The sequence below is a fragment of the Rhinoderma darwinii genome, chromosome 4 (genome assembly GCF_050947455.1).
Source record: "Rhinoderma darwinii isolate aRhiDar2 chromosome 4, aRhiDar2.hap1, whole genome shotgun sequence".
Classification (NCBI taxonomy): Eukaryota; Metazoa; Chordata; class Amphibia; order Anura; family Rhinodermatidae; genus Rhinoderma; species Rhinoderma darwinii.
The window spans coordinates 250,675,856-250,696,908 of NC_134690.1; the positions used below are offsets into that span (position 1 = coordinate 250,675,856).

The 21,053-nt window shown below is 38.6% G+C and overlaps 1 protein-coding gene across 2 annotated transcripts; it reads left to right on the plus strand.

Moving 5' to 3' along the window:
* The first annotated feature begins 348 nt into the window (after positions 1–348).
* ARG1 (arginase 1) lies at positions 349–20,713 on the plus strand. Of its 2 annotated transcripts, XM_075862385.1 has the most exons (8): positions 425–607; positions 2,654–2,726; positions 7,780–7,954; positions 8,362–8,521; positions 8,984–9,078; positions 15,147–15,251; positions 16,960–17,096; positions 20,050–20,713. In XM_075862385.1, exons 1-8 carry the CDS (start codon positions 479–481, stop codon positions 20,214–20,216), a joined length of 1,041 nt encoding a protein of 346 aa, XP_075718500.1. In that variant the 5' UTR covers positions 425–478; the 3' UTR covers positions 20,217–20,713. The 2 variants fall into 2 exon arrangements, with proteins under 2 accessions (XP_075718501.1, XP_075718500.1); XM_075862386.1 differs by lacking the exon at positions 16,960–17,096 and having other exon boundaries at positions 349–607.
* The last annotated feature ends 340 nt before the right edge of the window (positions 20,714–21,053 follow it).

Here is a 21,053-nt window from a genome sequence, read left to right on the forward strand (position 1 = left end):
AAGAAACATGCATGTTTGGCAAAGAGTGCATGCTTATGGGAAGGTCAGAGCATATAGTGGTTAGCTGAATGTGGAAAGTACAGATATCGAGCTTAGGAAACACCTCAACGGTTATTTTGTTTTACCAGTAGTGATTTTTATTTATTTTAGAGGGAAATGCTCTTTATGTAGAAAGTAAGACAGAAATAAAATTTGTTTATGAAATAAAATAAAAAAGTTAAGTTCGATGCTACCAATGTTTAACTGAGAACTTGATTCCTATTTTAGTATTTTACATGTTTTTCTTAGCGCTATAATCCATTCATAAATGAGCAGAAATTGATTAGTTATAATGTAGAAGTGGTCCCATAGCAGTCAGCTTTTCTAGAACTACATCAAAAGGCAAATACAGGATTGCAGCAGCTGATGCTTTCAAAAGAAACACATTGCATAAGTTGTGTTCCTGGGTGGAGATGTTACACCTCTCGACCTCTTAGTAATGCACAGTAGAAATGTACAAAAGGAAAATTTTAGCAGTCAGATCCACACAGAAGAGGAACCAGGCACAATGAGTGAAAAAACGAAAAGATCATTGGGAGTTATTGGAGCACCTTTCTCCAAGGGCCAGGTGAGTGTATTCCCTCAATTAATACATAGTTTTGCATGTCGCTGCAATAAACTAACTCCAAAATAGAAGCCAGACAGATTAGATAAAAAATTTGCTAAACAGATTTTGTCCCAGGTAGCAGCATCTCTCTCTTTTCACACCATTAATTTGTTATATTTTTTTAATCTGCAATATTATAAAATAATAAACAATATAATTATATTTATTTACCTACAAATGCTCATACAAGATTGTGATGGTCATTTTAAATACATAAAAGGATATAATTTGGCAGCAAATGTTTTGAAGTTTGAGAAGTCATTCAAGTCTGAATCCAGGAAAGGATCTAATAACAAGTGTTCACATATTTACTAACCTGGGATAAAGTCATTGGTGCCTCAATAATTATCAGGTCATTAATAAGTCTTCATTTACCAGAATAAATATTCTGATGAGATGCAGCAGTAGTCCTGGTCAAATATGCAGATTTTTATGCCAGAGTTGATTCATAGGAAATATAGCTAAAATTTGACACCATACAGGAAGAAAATGAAAATCGATATATGGAAGCTCTTCACTGAGATATAAACCAATATTATTCTTATATTTAAGACACAAAGCTATAATAAGAAATATTTATGGAAAATGGCGACATTTCATGAGGTCAAGTTTCGAAAACGGTTTTGCTACGATTAAAAAAATAAAAGAATTAATTAAAAATGTTTCCTCTACAGCAATTGTCAGGTCCTGAATGGGTTATGTCATTATTATTTGTCTAGATTTGTAGCCACCAAACATATTATAATATTTTTTGTTGCTTCTTACCCCATTTACATGATTAGTTTAAAAAAACGCCAAACTGCGATCAAACCTTACAATAAAGATAAGGATCTTATCACACAAGCGTCATGGCTTTTTGGACTGTTATTACCAGATGCTATTGTGTAACGGATTCTTTTATTTTTACTGGAAGGAATAGCTGTCCGTTTCAACTCTATTCGAATAAAAGTATTAAGAGATGAGCGGTTGTTAGACACCTAGTTCAGGATAAATAAAATAACGTAGAACAAGTAAAATTCCACCGTGTCTAGTCTGACAACTGCCATAGATATTAGATTGTTGGTGATCTGGCAACTAAAAAACTATTCCACAGCACCGTCCACTACAACATTTAAACATAATGGACCATAGGGACCAGCCATCATTTTCCTCTAATATCTGAAATATGAACTGCAACCTCCATTGCTGATCAATGACTTGAGCATAGCCGTAATAAGAAAATATTCATTAGGGCTACTGAAGTTACCCTTTATATAACAATAGTCAGCACACATTTTGTATAGCAGGATATGCATTATAGGACAAAAAGAATGTGTTTTTGCAAAATATTCCCACTAAAGGAGAAGTAAAATTTGCAATAAAAGTAAAATTATTTATGCATGGGCAAATCCAATAATATCAATGGCAACAATATCTTATAACTTTTTCCATAATTGTTGTTAAAATATGGTAATATTTGAAACACGTTGAAGTATTATGTTATGATCTTAGAGAATTTTCTTCTATAATAATAAAAAAAATGGCTAGAATTAAAGGCCATATGTCGTCTACTTGATGAATACTTAATATTTCTCACCATTTAAGTTCCTCCAAGTTTAAGAGAGGAAAATTATAAAACAAAATATTTTTTTTTATCTCAATTAGATTTAATCCTGGTTTTGGCTTTAAAACCAAAAAGCAGAAAAAAAATGCACTTTGTGGACAAGGCCTAAGGTTAAATTCACATTCGACGTATATGCCATGAAAATCTCATTAGGTATACGTGTAATGTAACAATTGCTAAACGTATGCTAAAAAGAAAGCCTCAAATGGTCCAGCCAAAGACAATGTGAATCCAGTCTTGGTTTACGCTGTACACATATCTATATACCTGCATTTTCTGTAAAGGATAGATATATTTTATTATCATTCGTGATTATGATGGCAAGTGTGACAAGAATACAACTGTTCTATGTTGTTCTCTATAGCTAATGATGATCTCATGGAACTCTTATTTTATTTTTTAAGCCAAGAGGTGGGGTGGAAGAAGGTCCAATATATATAAGAAGAGCTGGGTTAATTGAAAAACTGAAAGAGCTTGGTAAGTGAAGACTATGTTACATATTTTTATATCACATTTTTCACATACATTTATCAAAGAAAGGAAAATTGTGTATTGTGTATTAGTTTATGTCAACTGGAAAAATGGCAATTACATGAGGCGGAGGTCACGCCTTTTATCGCAAATTGGGTAAATTTTGCAATGTGCCTTTTGTCAACGCACAGTTTTTACAGGTAAAACCTGTAAAAAAAAAACCTGCAAAAACTTCACAGAAAAAAATTGCGAATCCGTGCCGATTTGTGGTAAATCCGAATACGACTGATGTTTTTGATCGCAGAAAGCCAGATGATACTGCAGTCAGATGTTACTTTAAAGCATATAGTATAACATGCGTCTACATACAGTTCACAGTGTTTTAGTTTGTGGTATTTTTGTCGTTTTCTTGGGGTCATATGCAGCATGGTCTAGATATGTAATTAGCTTTTTCTGGCATTTTTTTCTATAGGTCATTCTATAGTACTTCAAAAACTAAAAGAAAAACCGCATGTACAAAATGACCCACATCACAAAAACGCATGTAAAAACGGCAGAAAAAAACACATTTGTTACGTTTAAAAAACAATGGCATTTTTACATGCGTTTTTTTTTCTCATGCAGTTTAAAACACCAGACAATAACCCTGTGTGAGGGAAGCCTTAGGCTGGGTTCACACGACCTATTTTCAGGCGTAAACAAGGCATATTATGCCTCGTTTTACGCCTGAAAATAGGGCTACAATACGTCGGCAAACATCTGCCCATTCATTTGAATGGGTTTGCCGACGTACTGTGCCGACGACCTGTAATTTACGCGTCGTCGTTTGACAGCTGTCAAACGACGACGCGTAAATGGACTGCCTCGGCAAAGAAGTGCAGGGCACTTCTTTGCCACGTAATTTGAGCTGTTCTTCATTGAACTCAATGAAGCACAGCTCAAGATTTACAAGCGTCCCATACGGCTCGCAAAATGCGAGGAGGAGCATTTACGTGTGAAACGAGGCAGCTGTTAACAGTCTGTCTTTTCACACGTAAATGCCTCTCAGCGTGTGAACATACCCTTATGGTGTTTTCCCCAATAATATAAGAAAAGACATGTAGGGAATACAGATGTGCAATATATTTTATGCAGTACAGTACATGATGATTTCTATAGAAACAGTTCTAGGAGCAATGGAGCAGACTTAAAAATACAGGAAGTTACAAATTCTGGGCCATTAAAAAGGTTGTTCAGGATTAGAAAAACATGGCTGCTTTATTAAAAAAAACACGTTACACCTGTCCATAGGTTGTGTCTGGTATTGCAGCTCATCAGTCTTAGGGTATGTTCACACGCACTGTTTTCAGACGTAATTCGGACGTTTTACGCCTCGAATTACGCCTGAAAAAACTTGCAATGGGATTTACGATGTTCTGTTCCCACGAGCCTTTATTTTACGCGTCGCTATCAAAATACGGCGCGTAAAATGACGGCTTGTCAAAAGAAGTGCAGGACACTTCTTGGGACGTCTTTGGAGGCGTTTTTCATTGACTCCATTGAAAAACAGCTCCAAAAACGGGCCGTAAAAAAAGGCGAGTTGTTAAAAAAGTCTGAAAATCAGGAGCTTTTTTTTGCCTGAAAACAACTCCGTATTTTCAGACATTTCTGGTCACTGCGTGTGAACATACCCTTAGGGTATGTTCACATGCAGTGTTTTCAGGCATATTTTGGGGCGATTACACCTCAAAAAACGCCTTAAAAAACGGAAGCTGAACGCCTATAAACATCTGCCCATTTAAATCAATGGGAAAAATAGTATTTAGTTCATACGGGGCCTCTTTTTACGCCTCAGTGTTAAAAAACGGAGTGTAGAAAGACGTTCAGTAAATAGAAGTAGCATGTCACTTCTTGAGGTGTTTTTGAAGCTGATTTTACATTGAAGACTATGAAAAACGCCTGAAAAGAAGCTTCATTTTCAGCTTCAAAAACGCCTGAAAATCAGAGGCTGTTTTCTCTGAAAACAGCTCCGTATTTTCAGACGTTTTTGAGTTTGTGTGTGAACATAACCCTAGGATTTTTGCGGCGTTTTTTCACGACCGTTTTTGGAGCTGTTTTTCCATAGAGTCAATGAAAAACGGCTCCAAAAACAGCTGAAGTGACGTACACTTCTTTTTCGCGGCCGTTTTGAAAAACTGTCGTGAAAAAAACGGCCCGTTGAAACAGAATGACGTTTTTCCCATTGAAATCAATGTCTTACGATCTTGCAGCCTTTTTTCGGGTCGTTTACAGCCCGAAAAATGGCTGAAAACACTCCGTGTGAACATACCCTTAAATAAATGGGGCTATTCCGCAATACCACACAAAACCTGTGGAGAGGTGTGGCGCTGTATTTGGAAGAATGCAGCCATGTTTTTCTAATCCTCAAAAACCCTTTTAATCCAAGAAATCTCTAATTCTGTAACTCTCGTTCCTATGAACCATGGGAGCTCCAAGTGTCGCGTTCCGTGATAGAGGTACAAAAAATTCACCCATGTTACCCTCGTCTAAGAGCAGCCTTAATATAGTTCCTACCTATCCAGAGTACAAGCCTTGGCCCCAAAAGAGGGAGAATGCCCTATTTTATAAGTATAATGTTAGCAGTTGAGGTCGCGTTACTGGGGTAGGTGGGCTCACATAAATTTAATAAAAATTATGTTCCAGGAACCTCATATTTATTCATAAGTATAGCAGTAATGCAAATTAAAACTCATTTTCATCTCATCAGCTCAGAGGGAGAGGTAGTTTATCATAAACCTTGCAGGTGCTTAGATAAGGGCAGAGTGTTTCCAGAGTACACAAGAAGACCGCAATGACTAAAAAGATTTTCATATTGAATTACGTCATTTTGTGATGTAAATGACCAATTCCCGATTTGTGATTGTGATGACTTTCAGAACGTTTCTGTAGCCATTAGCTACAGTGATTTCATTCCATAATGTACATTAGGTACAGATTGTTTTCTGACTCAATACACACATTTTGCCAGTAAACTTATATTATGAAACAAACTTCCTGAATTGTCATGCTTACGTCATGCTGTGATACGTGCAGTTTTACACCGCAGTGATTCACTGTTGTAAGGAGAAAGAATTTCATATAAGTGACGTTATTACTATCCAAACGGACATGATGACCATCTTCATTCGATTCCAATATTGTGTAATTGTTTGGGTAATAGGGTCTTTGTGCTCGATGATTTATTCAGATTTATTCTAATAAATAGTCTCCAGTTGGATATGAAAAGGATTCTACCTTTATTCTTTAAGCCTATATTCTTGTACATAGGGTGTGATTTCGTTTTTCCAGACAAATGTTGAATCTGCTCGGTGAGAGAAAACTAGTGTTCTAAACCAGAAATGTGCTCATAGGAATGGTCACTTTTATTCCTCAACTTCTGTAGGCATGTGATACAATGTACTTTACTAATGATGGGGCGGCAAAGAGCGCAGGGGAAAGCATCATTCACAGCGAAGACTATTTGAAACCTACTGTCCAGCCCAAAACGCGATTAGCGCACGATTCAGAAAAAGGATATTAAGCTAAATATTTATTTTGAAATACTTGCTGACCAATAATAGAATATACTTTAAGGGTGTATAAAAAAAAAAAACGCCATGCAAAAGAGCAATTGTGCAGCTGCTGGAGGGGAGCGCTGCCTGTCAGTGACTGCCAGACTCTCCAGATTACTGCTCTTGCCTACTTGATGGCAATATACATAGCGACCAGTGAGACCAGTGTGTATACAATACAGGAGGAGGCAGTGCTTGCTTCTATAGTAATCCCAGCTTTAAACCTACATATATTATACAATCAAAAGAAACGTCAGATCATCATCAGGGAATAAACACAAGGACTAGATTTTAGAGACACAAACTAGTTTATAGTGATAGGGATTATATATATATATATATATATATATACATATATACATACACACATATATATATATATATATATATATATATATATATATATATATATATATATATATATATATATATAATCACTATAAACTAGTAATATATATGAAATGCAAAGAAGAACCGCACCACAGGTTTTGGAAAATCACCTCTATCAAAGGTTTCGTGTGTGCAATCCTCCAGACCACGACCAATAGTCCAAATTTAGGAATTAAAAAAATAGGCAGCACTCCACAACATAGTAGTCCAAAACGTTTATTCACCCATATGCAATCTTGCATATGGGTGAATAAACGTTTTTCACTTTTTGACTACTATGTTGTGGAGTGCTGCCTATTTTTTTAATTCCTATATATATATATATATATATATATATATATATATATATATATAATTGTTCCCAGTAATCCTAAAAATAAATTTGGTATTTTTGTTGAAAAATACCAAAACATGGAAATAGTGCCCTATGTGCGGATGAAAAAAAACAAACATTTGGATTTCCTATGAAATGAAAAATATATAGTCTTTAATCCGACATATAGGCTATATCGTTTCTGGTCATTACGGGGTAAAAATCACCTGATCATAAAGGGGTCAAATGGTATCATTGATGTTTACATGAATTGAGAGTTGAGTAGCAGACGCCCAATAATCCATACATTTCTTATTTAAAGGTTAATGATAATCGTATGGTGTGTCTCTTAGTTAGACAGTTGGTGTCATCTGCTTGCTGTAAAATATTTTTTCTAGATCAAAGCTTTTCTAAGGGTCTTCTTATAATACGATTTAAAAGAATAAATAAAAAAAATAAAAAATAAAAATATATATATATATATCCATATCCTGATAGAGGTATACTGCTATACAAAGCTGTGAAACACAATTGTCTCCTTGCTACTTCTGACATGACAAGCAGTCAATGCTAATACTGCTATATGTTTAAAACTGTTCATTCTTCACCAATGTCAAAAACGTTCTATGTGTTAGATGGAAATCTTACCAGCAAATGCAGCTACGTTCCTCTGTTCCTACCCTTAAACAGATATTATGCCAATTTTCCATGACCCAGACCATTCTTTAATATAACCTCAATCTGAAGTTACTTTGTTTTGTCACAGAATATGATGTGAAGGATTTTGGTGATCTTCATTTTTCTGAGTTACCCAATGATGAACCATTTAAAAATGTGAAGAATCCCCGGACTGTTGGCCAAGCTACTGAGAAAGTAGCTAATACAGTCGCAGAAGTCAAGAAGTCTGGCAGAGTGTGTCTGACCATTGGTGGTGATCACAGGTCTGTCCTTGTTTAAGTGATTGAAATTATTATAATAATAAAAAAAAAAGAACTGTATTATTCACCTTGAGGGTAGCTGCATGGTTACATGTTGAAAAAAAAACAAAAAACAACATTCCCTTGGCGTCCTGCATCTTTCATGGTATAGACAAGGAGACCTTACGTGACACTAGTGAAAATATAATAAAAACATCCATACTGTTATGCAGTATATTTGGCTGGCTAGCCTTGATGTCTAACGCAGTAAAAATGGAACTTGTTCATTTAATTAGAACATTCATAATCAATCTGTCACATGATGTTCCAACAGAAAAAAACCGTAGCCACAAATGGACTAGATGTCCCAAGTCAATATATATTGTGACATTCTATTTATTTACCCTTACCGTTTGCTTGTGCTGATACAGCTTGGCAGTCGGGACAATTGCAGGTCATGCTAAGGTACACCCTGATCTGTGCGTAATTTGGGTGGATGCCCACGCAGATATCAACACTCCCTCAACATCACCCAGTGGCAACCTTCATGGACAGCCAGTCTCTTTCCTAATAAAGGAACTGCAAAACAAGGTAAATCAATGACTTGTGTGTTATCATTATGTCCTCTGGTCTTACTCAGTACTGTACTAGAGTACTGTGGGAAAGTAGATCTGACTTGTTTGTATGTTGTTTTTTTTTACACTCCTTTCTTTTTTAAGACAAATATTTGTCCACTTTCGCCATTTGTTGTGTCCAATTTCAAAAGCACTTCAGGGGACAGTTTGCAGGATCTCGCTAGACAGAATTGCGACATCCATGTTAACTGTCCAAATAGTATAATAAAGTAAACAGTAAAGGACCTGACACTAGTCATATTATAAACTAATCTGGGTGAATATACAATTTTTGAGATGTAATAAAAAATACTTTTCTGTGCTAGACTTGCTGACTATTAAAACATTTTACTATATAATGCATGCAGTAAATGGAAAAGCAATTCACCTTAGTTTATATTAGTTATACAACTTATAAAACAATGTTATTGTCTCTTAGGTGCCCGACATCCCAGGATTTTCCTGGCTGAGGCCATGCCTGTCTGCTAAAGACATAGTCTACATAGGACTCAGAGATGTGGACCCTGGAGAACAGTAAGTTCATTTTGAAGTTAGAACATCAATTTTCTTGAAAGACTATATACATTTCAGTAATTCCATACAATAGATTATAAATAGAAATAGAATAACATACCTGAGCAAAATCCACGGTTATTTCCTTTCTTGTAGCCCTCTTAGTGTATCACTTTGGCAGTATTAGTTAAAGGGGTAATCTCAATAGAGGATGTAACTCAATCGACTTTATTTAAAATAGCACTTTTTTATATACATATTGTTTTCTTTCTCCCTTTTAGGGAGAGAAAGTTATAAAATAATATTTTAGAGATTCAAAACTACAATACCCCTTTACAGTTGACACATCTACTCCCATGTAGGAGACCATTGTTTCTGTACAAGTATTGAAGTGGTCGCAGGAAGTTCTGCTGTACAAAAATTGAATCTTCCATGATGTTCATACTAGCTTTATGCTTCTACTAGATTCAAGAAAAAAAAAATTAGAAGATAGTAGGGCTGGGTGATTTTGCCAAAAAATAGAATCTAGATTTTTTTCAACACTATGGGCGATTTTCAATTTGAATCTCGATTTTCAGATTTTTGGTAAATAAACAGAAAAAAAATACCAAGACTGTGTGTGTGTGTGTGTGTGTATATGTATATATATATATATATATATATATATATATATATATATATATATATAGATAGATAGATAGATAGATAGATAGATAGATAGGATATATATATTGCACATTGCTAGCAAACAATATGCAGTATATATGGTGTTGTGGATATATGAGCAGCAGGAGAACAGTGACACCTCAGGTAAAATACACATAAGGTCCCATTCACATCACTTTTTCCCTACGATTAGCACATACGCCTGAAAAGATCCAGACATACATGCTTAACTTGTCCTTATGTTACAATTAGCCTGGCGTAAACTATAATAAATTTGTTGGGCCGCGATGGCCACGCGCTTTCCCAGAGGTTACACCCCTTTCTACAAAAAGTATTGTGGGTGGTGCAAAAAGGGCAAGTCGCAATTTGGAAATTGTTGCTTTTGGGCCCTTTTGTGACTTTTCTGGTGTAGAAAGGTGGATAAATTATCCCCAAAGTCTACATGTGATCTATGACTGCTCTTTGGACATAACTTTTGTGGCAAGTCTCTTAGGGCCCATTCACACGAACGTGAATCTTGTTTCAGCACACAGCCCCATTCAAATTGGGGCTATTTACACATGCGTGACTTTTCACGCAGAGAGTGCTTTGCGTGAAACTCACTGCATGTCCTATATTGGTGCGTTTTCATGCACCTACATGCCCATTGAAGTCAATGAGTGCGTAAAAACCACGGACAGCATACAAAGCGCTTTGCGAGTGCATGAAAAACACATGGAACACGCAAAGCACACTGGTGCAATAATGCAACGGACAGAGACAGATTTACGTGCGTTTTTTACGCGCGTAAATCTGTCACACTCGTGTGAATGTAGTCTTAGATTTATTATCAGCAGTACTACACAACTAGTAAACCCCCGCTGCATTGTATATTACCAGCACTGAAGCTGCTCCTCGGACACTGCTTTCTGCTACGGCATTATCAGAACTGAAGATAACGAAAACCGCTTCATTTACCCATTCAGTTCCGATGCAGAGAGCGGCAATCAACTAGACATCGTTAATCGGCGCTCGCTTGCTCCTGTCACACGAAGCTATGGCTGGGGACGAACGGTCGTTACTCCAATCGACCGTCCCCATAAATTATCATCATGTCGGCAGCGCGTTTCCCTGTGAGATGCGGTCGTTACTCCAATCGCTCATCCCCATACATTATCATCATATCGGCAGCGCGTCTCCCAAGGAAATGTGCTGTCGACAACGATGATCTTTTTAAATTGTTATTACCAGCAGATGAACGAGTGTTTTCTCGTTCATCTGCTGATCCCGGCCCTGTTTACACAGGGCAATTATCGGGAATGAGTGTCTGCTCGATAATCGTCCTGTGTAAAACCCCCTTTACACACAGAGTTAGCAAACCAGTGTCCTCCTCACTGCTGCTCTTGTTCACTGTCGAAATTCATTGAAGTAGATGTGCTATATAGCGGTTCTGCTTGTTCATAAAGCTTTTTTCCCTCCTCTGCTATGGGGGCGGAGCCTGTAGCGATTTCCCAGTTCTGGGCAAATCCAGAATTGTGCTAAATTGAAATGGCGAATTAATCAAATTAATTCTATTACTCGCCCAGCCCTAGATGATAGCAAAAATAGTAATAATAAAATGATGCACCTGCAGGATAACAAAAATAAATAAGACAAGGAGTTATGCGCTGTTAACTGACAGGGCAGTTTGGAGGACTTGCGTAAGGGCCTGTTCACATCACCGTTCGCTTTCCGTTCCAGGGTTCCGTCGGGTGAACCCCGCAACGGAAAGTGAAAGTGAAACCACAGCTTCCGTTTCAGTCACCATTGATATCAATGGTGACAGAAACATCGCTAATGGTTTCCGTTCGTCACCATTCCGGCAATAGCGGAGTCGACTACGCAGAAACGGAAGCGGTGGTTTCACTTTCACTTTCCGTTGCGGGGTTCACCCGACGGAAACCTCAGACGGAACCCCGGAACGGAAAGCGAACGGTGATGTGAACAGGCCCTAACAAAAAAAAATAGGTTTTGATTTATTTCTTAAGGCCCAATTACAAGAGAAAACGATCGGGTGAACGAGCATTTGTACAAACGCTTGGCTCGATCATTGCCTTGTGCAAACAGGGCATCGATAAGCCGGCGAACGAGAAAATGCTCATTCACAGACTGATTTCATGTTTTATACTGCCCTGAAAATCATTGAGTTTGTCGACAACACATCTCCCTGTGTAAAAAGGGGATGCGGTGCAGACATTATGTAAACTGTATGGGGACCAAACGATCATATCAACGGTCATGTCCCCATACAGTTTACATTTGCCTGTGTAAGGGGTAATTATAGTCAATTGGCGCTTGTTATGGGCACAATTCTACCTGTGTAAATCAGCCTTTTGTCGATAATTGCTAATAATCCATTTACCTAAAGGTTCAATTGTTAACTGACAGAATTAAGGATTTTTTTTTCATAAACTGTAAGCAATAGAGGATATTTCAAATAGGAATTTCTGTGGATATATACAACGTAGATTACAGAAAGTCTTAATCCCCATCTCAGACATTTAAGGTCTATCTTGAAGCATATACTATAAATGTCTGACAGGCATTTCCCACCTCTATGAGGCCACATCTTTATTCAGTCTGAAGATGGATGCGGCTGTTCAGAGGACACACGGTTCTACTCTTAGGGTATGTTCACATGGCAGCATCCGTAACGGCTGAAATTACGGGGCTGTTTTCAGGAGAAAACAGCTCCGTAATTTCAGCCGTAATGGCATGTTGAGGCGCTTTTTGCTGCGTCCATTATGGACGTTAAATGGAGCTGGTTTTCCATGGAGTCCATGGAAAACGGCTCCATTTACATCTGAAGAAGTGACAGGCACTTCTTTGACGCGGGCGTCTTTTTTACGCCCCGCCTTTCGACAGCGGGGCGTAAAAATTGACCGTCTGCACAGAACATCGTAAGACCCATTCTAATGAATGGGCAGATGTTTTGCCGACGCTTTGGAGCCGCTATTTCGGACGTAATTCGGGCCAAAAACGCCCGAATTACGTCCGTAAATAGTGTGTGTGAACATACCCTTAGGTGGGCGTTGCAGAGTTTGGACCCCTGCCTAACAGACATTTATGGCATGTCCTGTGGCTATGCCAGAAATATCTGGCATGGGAAAACCCCTTTAAAGACTCTCCATCCTAATAGATACACATGTATCCAAAAAAGAGAGATAGAAGCAGCACTCAAAAAAACTCTGGTTTATTCATCCAGCACCCACTTGAAACGTTGCAGTGGGTGCTGGATGAATAAACCAGAGTTTTTTTGAGTGCTGCGTCTATCTCTCTTTTTTGGATACACGTTTGTGCAGGGAGAGGTCACTCTGTTTGAAAGCTGAGCACCAGCCTTAACAGGCAAGGAATCACAGTGCTGCTCCTACCCTTGATTTGTTCTAATAGATACATATGTATAGTATTTATTCCGTCACCACGTTGAAACAAATTACATAAAAATAGTAATGTTTGTATGCAGTTTTCACTTAGGCCCCATGCACACGACCGTAAAAACTCCCGTAATTACGGGCCCATAGACTTCTATTGGCCATGGGTACCTCCCCATATGCTTACGGGAAGGTGCCCGTGCCATTGAAAAAGATAGAACATGTCCTATTTCAGGCCGTAATTACGGCACGGGCAGCCCATAGAAGTCTATGGGACTCCCGTAATTACGGGTGACTACGTGTGTGCACCCGTAATTACGGGAGCGTTGCTAGGCGACGTCAGTAAATAGTCACTGTCAAGGGTGCTGAAAGAGTTAAACGATCGGCAGTAACTGTTTCAGCACCCTGGACAGTGGCTACCGATCACAATATAGATAAAGCTGTAAAAATAGACGTTCATACTTACCCAGAACTCCCTGCTTCTTCCTCCAGTCCGGCCTCCTGGGATGACGTTACAGCCCATGTGACCACTGCAGCCAATCACAAGCCAATCACTGGCTGCAGCGGTCACATGGACTGCCGCGTTCATGCAGGGAGGTCGGACTGGATGTCAAGAGAGGGACGCGTCACCAAGGCAACGGCCGGGTAAGTATGAATTTCTTTTACTTTTATTACGGAAAGGGCTGTCCCTATTCTCTATCCTGCACTGATAGAGAGAAGGGCTGCCGATTAGTGCAGTGCAATTTTGCAGCCAAAAACGTGCTCGTAAATACGGGTGGAATATGGGTGACACTGGACCCGTATTTACGGGCACGGGTCCGTAAATACTGGTGCAATACATGTGACCAAGGACCCGTATTTACGCCAGTATTTACGGGTGGACAAAAATACGGTCGTGTGCATGAGGCCTTAGATAGTAAGATTTTTTTTATGGCAAATTAAGTTTGTGGTACCACATGTAAAGGGCCTTCTACACCTGCTGATATTCGACCAATGAGACATCGTTGATCAGCGCTCGTTTGCTCCTGTCACACGGAGCTATGGATGGGGATGAGCGGTCGTTACTCCGAACGCTCGTCCCCATATGTTATGTCGGCAGCGCGTCTCCCTGTTTACACAGGGAAATGTGCTTCAGACAATGATAATATTTCACTTTTTTAAAACTATACGACCAACAGATGATTGAATGTTTGCTCGTTCATCTTCTGATCGCTGCCCTGTTTACACAGGGCAATTATCGTGAACGAGTGTTCTATGAACGCTTGTCTACCCGATAATCAACCAGTATAAAAGGGCCTTAAGAATCACACATTGAGTTTTCCCATGCATTTTCTTTGTCACGTTTGTTCCTAGTGCAGTCAACAAGGAAAAATACCACAGGAATAAGAAATACTGCAGTAACAAAATAGTAACTATCCAGCAAAAAACAAATGCAAAATAATAAACATCTTTATTTATATAGCACCAACATATTACGCAGCACTTTACAATTTAGAGGGAACATGAAAAACAATATCAGACATAACATAGTGACAAAGTTCATTTACAATTCAAACAGGAGGAGTGAGGACCCTGCTCGCAAGAGTTTACAATCTATGAGGAAATAAGGGAGACACAAAGTGTAACTGTGTTTGTTCTGTACTATAGTCCAGCCATTTTTATACACATGGGGTGGTGACATAAAGCTGCATGAGCCGGTCACCAGCCGGTATCCGTGTATGACGGACATGAAGTGAAGGAGTGTGAGGGAATCTTATTCTGATGACTAATCTAAATGGAGGGCCATGGAAAGGAGTCAGATCAGGGAATGTTATAGGCCTGTCTAAACAGATGTGTTTTCAGGGCACGTTTAAAACTGCGGATATTGCGAATTAATCTGATTGTCTGGGGTAGCACATTCCAGAGGACGGGTGCAGCACGAGAGAAATCCTGGAGACGGGAGTGAGAAAAAACAAAACAACTAAAAGTATTGTATAAATGGTCATTAGATAAAAACATGTGCTGACGACATATATGTTATATGTTTTTATATAGTTTAATTCTGAAGACACTGGGCATAAAGTCATATTCAATGTCTGATGTGGATAGACTGACAATTAACAACGTGATGGAAGAAACCATTGAATACTTAGTAGGAAGGTAAGAATGCGAATGGAGATATATGAAAAAAAAAATTACATTCAGTAGTTTTGTCATGCAAGGTCTATGTTAAAGACCTTAACAGACTGGTCTATAGTTCCTACTTTTGGTGTTTCCGCTTTAATATCATAGATATTGTCACGTATTTCTCGAACAGTCATATTTATAAAAAGTAAATTGGGGTGTGGTGCTAGCTTCAATATTGTAAAGTGACTTATGGTGATATTGTAGGAAAGGTGCGCAATAATGGACATGTGTCTTTTTTCAACCGTACAAACTATGTAATGGTGTAGTAGCGAAACTGGTTAAAATGTCACAACATGTCAAATAAGTGCAGGAGCATAAAATTAACAAAATAACCTTTAATTGGCTCAAGAAGGTGAAGTTGAAACCAAATGCAATAACAAATAAGTAACAATTATAGGAGTTCGAAAATCTTGGCGTGTAGATTTCTGGCGTCACGGATTAGGTTAAGGACAGAGGTATTGAAGCATTACTTTATTAGATCTCAATCATACAGCTGAGCAGTGTGCATGGAGCCTACACGACTGACCACAGCTCTGTATTTGGCCAGGATCACACAGACCGTTTTAATGCAGTTTTTGGATCAGTTTCTGAGCCAAACACAGGAGTGGACACAAAAGAAAAGTGATGCATCAATCTTTTATTTATACCTTTCGTTCCTTTTGGATCTACTTCTGCCTTTGGCTAAAAAAAACTGCCCCAAAACGGTGCGTATAATACTGGCCTTACACAGTAATCGGGAGCTGATCTTTAAGACAGGTGCTACATAGGGCATTGTTTGTCTACATGCGGCTAATTTCATACAGGCTATATTGATTATCATCATGGATCAACCTATGTGGATGAATCTTGTAAACAAGTTGCACTGCAACTTTTAGGCCACACCCTTTTTATGCCCAATGTGTATATATAGTAGGAAGTTGGAGCCATGGTCATATAGTTCTTTTGAAAATCCCCAAGACTTGAGGGATCTAAGTGTCAGGATGCAGTTTCAAGCTGTACTATCGAGTAAAAAGGGCCTGAGGTTTCTCAAATAGATGGAAACATTGATACTACAGTAGACTTGAAAAATGATGACTAGAGTAGTCTGATGATATCACACTTAGGAACTGTACAATATATTAATTGAAGTGACTACGTAAAACTTGGATGTGTATCACAAAAATAATGTTTTTTTTGCATGGACTACATTTAGAGAACCTGTCACTAGGTCATATATGTTGAACTGATTTACTGACCTGAATAGCACTCTCACCCTGATTTCAGCGCTGTTTTTCTATTTTTCCTGGACCCTCCCATTCCAGAGATATGGCCCACTGTTGTGTTGGCTCCCTTTATGCTAATTTGCGGTCGTTCGCCAAAGGGGTGTAGATGGCTTCCCTGCCTCTGATGCTGACCAATCAGCGCGAGGCAGCTTGAGGGTAGTTCATGCCCTGTTGGCGAACTACAGCAAATTAGCATATTAAAAAAGCCAACACAACAGTGGGCAATATCTCAGGATGGGGAGGGTCAAGGGAAACCCCCCCCCCCCAAAAAAAAAAAACCACAGTGCTAGAACCAGGGAGACTATTCAGGTAAATTAACCAATTCAACTAATATGATCTAGTGACAGGTCCTTATTAAATCAGTTCTTCTCATAAGTAACAAAAAAAATGTAAAAATGTATTGTCACTATCTTTAAAAGGAAGAAAAGACCAATCCATTTGAGTTTTGATATAGACGGTCTGGACCCCAGTGTAGCGCCAGCTACTGGAACACCTGTCCCTGGAGGACTGACTTACAGAGAGGGCATGTACATTACAGAACAAATTTACAACACAGGTAAAAAAAGGCTGCATTGTAATTTGCTTTGGGCTACAACCTGCATGCCAACAAAATGCATTACGAGTGACTTACATAGGAGAGAGGGGGATCTATAGTTAAAGAGGCTCTGTCACCAGTTCATCACTTCTCTATCTCCAACCTAATCTAATGGTCCGTCTTCCATCGCTTTGGTGAAGGACCTGCGGCAGGAAGTCACATCACAGCGTGATCTCGCGATTGTAGCGGAGATCACGCTGGGCTGGACTGAAGAGAAATGTATGACGCAGATTGGTCAGCGTCATACAATTCTCTATACAACACCCACATGGTAAAAAGAAAATAACCGCCCAGTTGGCCTTTAAGACAAACTTAGAATACGTCTAAAAAAAGAACATAAACTTTGGAAATAAAAGTTTTTTGTTTTTTAAAAACAGGAGTTATCGGCATCAAAGTGACTACTGGATTAGGTAGGAGATAGGGAAGTAATAAACTGGTGACAGAGCCTCTTTAAATTAAAATGGGTCATCTATTATGGTGCAGGATTTTGCACCTTCCCATAACCCTCAGGCCTATTCCTTACCCTTTAGTGGAAGTTCCTGTGGAGAAGGTACACAGGTTCTCAACCAGTAGCAAAGGGTAGGGGACCAACAAGGGCCGTGACCCCGTCTCTACAATGGCTCCATAGAAGCCACATGTGCTGCCTCTATGGTAAAAAAAACCCACAACCCTTGTCATTAAGGTTAAAGAAATAGCATTAAGGCCAAGATCTCACACACAGTTTTGGGTGCAGTTTGTTTTAAGCAAAATACAGGAGTGAACACAAAAGAAAAGTAAATACATCAGTCTTTATACCTTTACTTCTGGCTTTGGCTAAAAAAAACAACAAAACAAAGAAAACAAACGGAGTCAAAACATGAATCAAAACAGTGTGTGTGATCCTGACCTAAAGCCACTTTAAATTGTAAATATATTAAAAAGGGGTTTTCCCTTAATCATTATTTATCTCCTATCCACAGGATAGGTAATAAATATCTGATCGGTACGGGTCCGACCGCTGCAACCCCCACCAATCACAAGAATGGGCATACCTTGCCATTCCAAGGTGCTCCATTCAAATGGGGCTCCCAGGAACGGCAAGATATTCAGATATTTATCACCATTTCTGTGCATAGATGATCAATATTGATTATGGGAAAACCCCATTAATAGAAGTAATTATACTCAGAAGGTAAACTATAGGAGGTTGAACAGGCAGCAGTCACAACTGGGCCTGAACATCTTGGGTGTCCAATAGTCCACCCAGCCACATGGAAACAAGAATTAGGACTTTTAAATCCCTAATTGTGAAGTTCCAGAAGATAGAGCTATTTAAATATACAACATGAATATAGTTTAGAATGTATATGAATATAGAATGTAAGCACTAGATACAGTAGCACGGGACGTAATTTGTGGTTAGGTGGAAACGTTTTGCTGTGGGGTTCACTATATTCAAACTATGCCTCTAATTTTAATTGAATAAGGACAACAATTAAAAAGGCTTTAGCTACATAGAATATAGAAAAATGTAAATTCAAAAATTAACTTAACCCCTTGGTGACCGCTAGCATACGATTACGATTGGTTGCCATGGCACCTGGAAGCCTATCAAAGGCCTCCAGGTCTGCCTTCTGTTTTCTATTAATAAGCCATTCAAGAGGCAAGTCTTAATAATAGAGCACAGATAAAGTCAATACACTGCAATACGTAAGTTCGATCCATGCATGTTCGATCCAAAGTTCACAAGTTTAAGACTCCTAGAAGGAAGAAAAAAGTAAAAACATGTTTCAAATTTTTTTTTAAAAACAAAAAAAATTTATTTACTAAAAAGTGCAAACGTTTTTTGATCACCACGCTTCACAAAAAAATGTAAATAGAAAGTAATCAAAAAGTTCCACGTACCCCAAAATGGTACCAATAAAAACGACCACTCGCCCTGCAAGGAACAAGCCGTCACACCGCTCTATCCATTGAAAAATGACGCCCAGAATATGGCAACACAAAACAAAAGCAGAACACAGTATAAATTTGGTAACGCTGTAATCGTATTGACCCGCAAAATAAAAAGACATATCGTTTTTACCGCACAGTAAACGCCTTAAAAACTATGTAAAAAAAATAAAAATAGAATCGCTGTTTTTTCCCCATTCCACCGCGCAAATTTTTTTTTACAGTTTCCCGAACATTGCCTGCTTCCAAGGGGTTATCGCACAATTTTATGAAAAAGGCAAAGAACACGTAATATGTATTACCTTTGCAATATAAATGCTGTATACAAAGTTTTCTTGTGCCGAGATAACTTACTATGCGCCATGAAAAGGATAGTGCCACCTATAGTTTCTAGGAATCCCATAAGCGGCGTCCACCTTACATAGCAGACTACGGCGGACGCGCATTCATAGCTTATCCTCTTCTATTCCCTCGGCATCGTGGAGGGATCCCTCTTGGTGATGCAGCTCTATGAATATTCATAGGCTTCTTCTCTACTTGTCCAGGAGAAGCCGAGCATACGCAGTGGCATGTTCTACTTCTCTGACAAGTGAAGATCATACAGAGAGAATTCATTTGTTTTAAGCAGGGAAGGCTTTAAGGGATCGAAAGGAAGCACTAGATTTTTACCTTCGGTTTCTGGTTGGGCGGAGTTAGGAGTGTTGGACCGCAAGGAGTTGCTGGGAAAATACAGCAAGGAGGGTCACGTGGTGCGGCTGTGCTGCCCGCCCTGAAGTCAGCAACATAGCACAGAAAGCAGTGGGCTAAAGAAAGCATAGATCAAAAATAACAAAAAATAGCGATTGTGTTATTTTTCATGATGAATACGATTAGACAGCTACATATACACGGATTGCCTCTATTTTAATTTGCAAGTGGTTTTGTGGCATTACCCCTTTAACTTAAAATTCTAAATTCATATTTATATTTTTGTACAACGCAGGTTTATTGTCTGCCGTGGATATGATGGAAGTCAACCCATCTCGTGGAGAAACAAAGAGCGATGCTCAGCTGACAGTGAACACCGCTCTCAATATGATCTTATCCTGCTTTGGAAAAGCACGGGAAGGATTTCATGCATCATCACTCTATCTTCCAGATATCAGCTAAACCTTTAGCCCTTAGAAACATCCTCATGATACTCTAAACTTTTTCTATTTGCAAATCAATAAGGAGTATCTAGAAGGAGACACTAAGAGACTTTATCTGAAAGGTTGATGTAAAACAATGTGGCTCATTTTAATATCTTTGCATTTATATTAATTTATCAAAATTAACTGCATAAAATCAACATTAATGCATATGTTCACCTTCGAACACTATTTATAGCGCATATATAGATATAATTACATAAGTTGAGTAACTTTGCATTACTTATCCTGTATGCATCTTGAGTTACGGCCTATATTAATAGAACAGAGCTGAATGCACGATTCTACTGGTTGCTGCTTAAAACCGTCAATCTGGTTGAGACACAGCTGAGCACTTTAGCAGAGCTTGCATAATGCAGTATGAGAGCCATGTGTTGGATGTTATACATTGGCACACAGGGTCCCTGCAGACTTGATTTGCGCACCAACATATAATACACCGTGAGCCGCCGTACTACGGCGATATTCTCTCCAAAGGTGGAAAAAAAAACAACAATGCCTCTAGAAGAGTCACTGAAATACAGCATCTGATGGAGCATGCCGTGATTTTTTTATTTTTTTTTCTGTTGGATTAATTTACTCTATATAAGATGGGAGGAATGTGGAGGTACAGCAGGACACCATATAAATCTATAAGTGCCCTATTACAACTTAGAAGTTGTATGGAGCTGTAATACACCCATGTGCAGAAGTTCACACATTTGTTGTGGTTTATTGGGTGCAAAATCCACACTACAAAACCCCATTCACAGGCAAAAAAAACAAAAACATAAAAGCGAAAAATTAGTCTGGTCCT

What these genes read in the sequence shown, in the direction of transcription:
- ARG1 (XM_075862385.1), top strand. Translation starts at nt 479, where the DNA reads ATGCACAGTAGAAATGTACAAAAGGAAAATTTTAGCAGTCAGATCCAC. An exon ending in CACCTTTCTCCAAGGGCCAG is followed by an intron (nt 608 to 2,653) that starts GTGAGTGTATTC and finishes TTATTTTTTAAG; the next exon opens with CCAAGAGGTGGGGTGGAAGA. An exon ending in AGAACAAATTTACAACACAG is followed by an intron (nt 17,097 to 20,049) that starts GTAAAAAAAGGC and finishes TGTACAACGCAG; the next exon opens with GTTTATTGTCTGCCGTGGAT.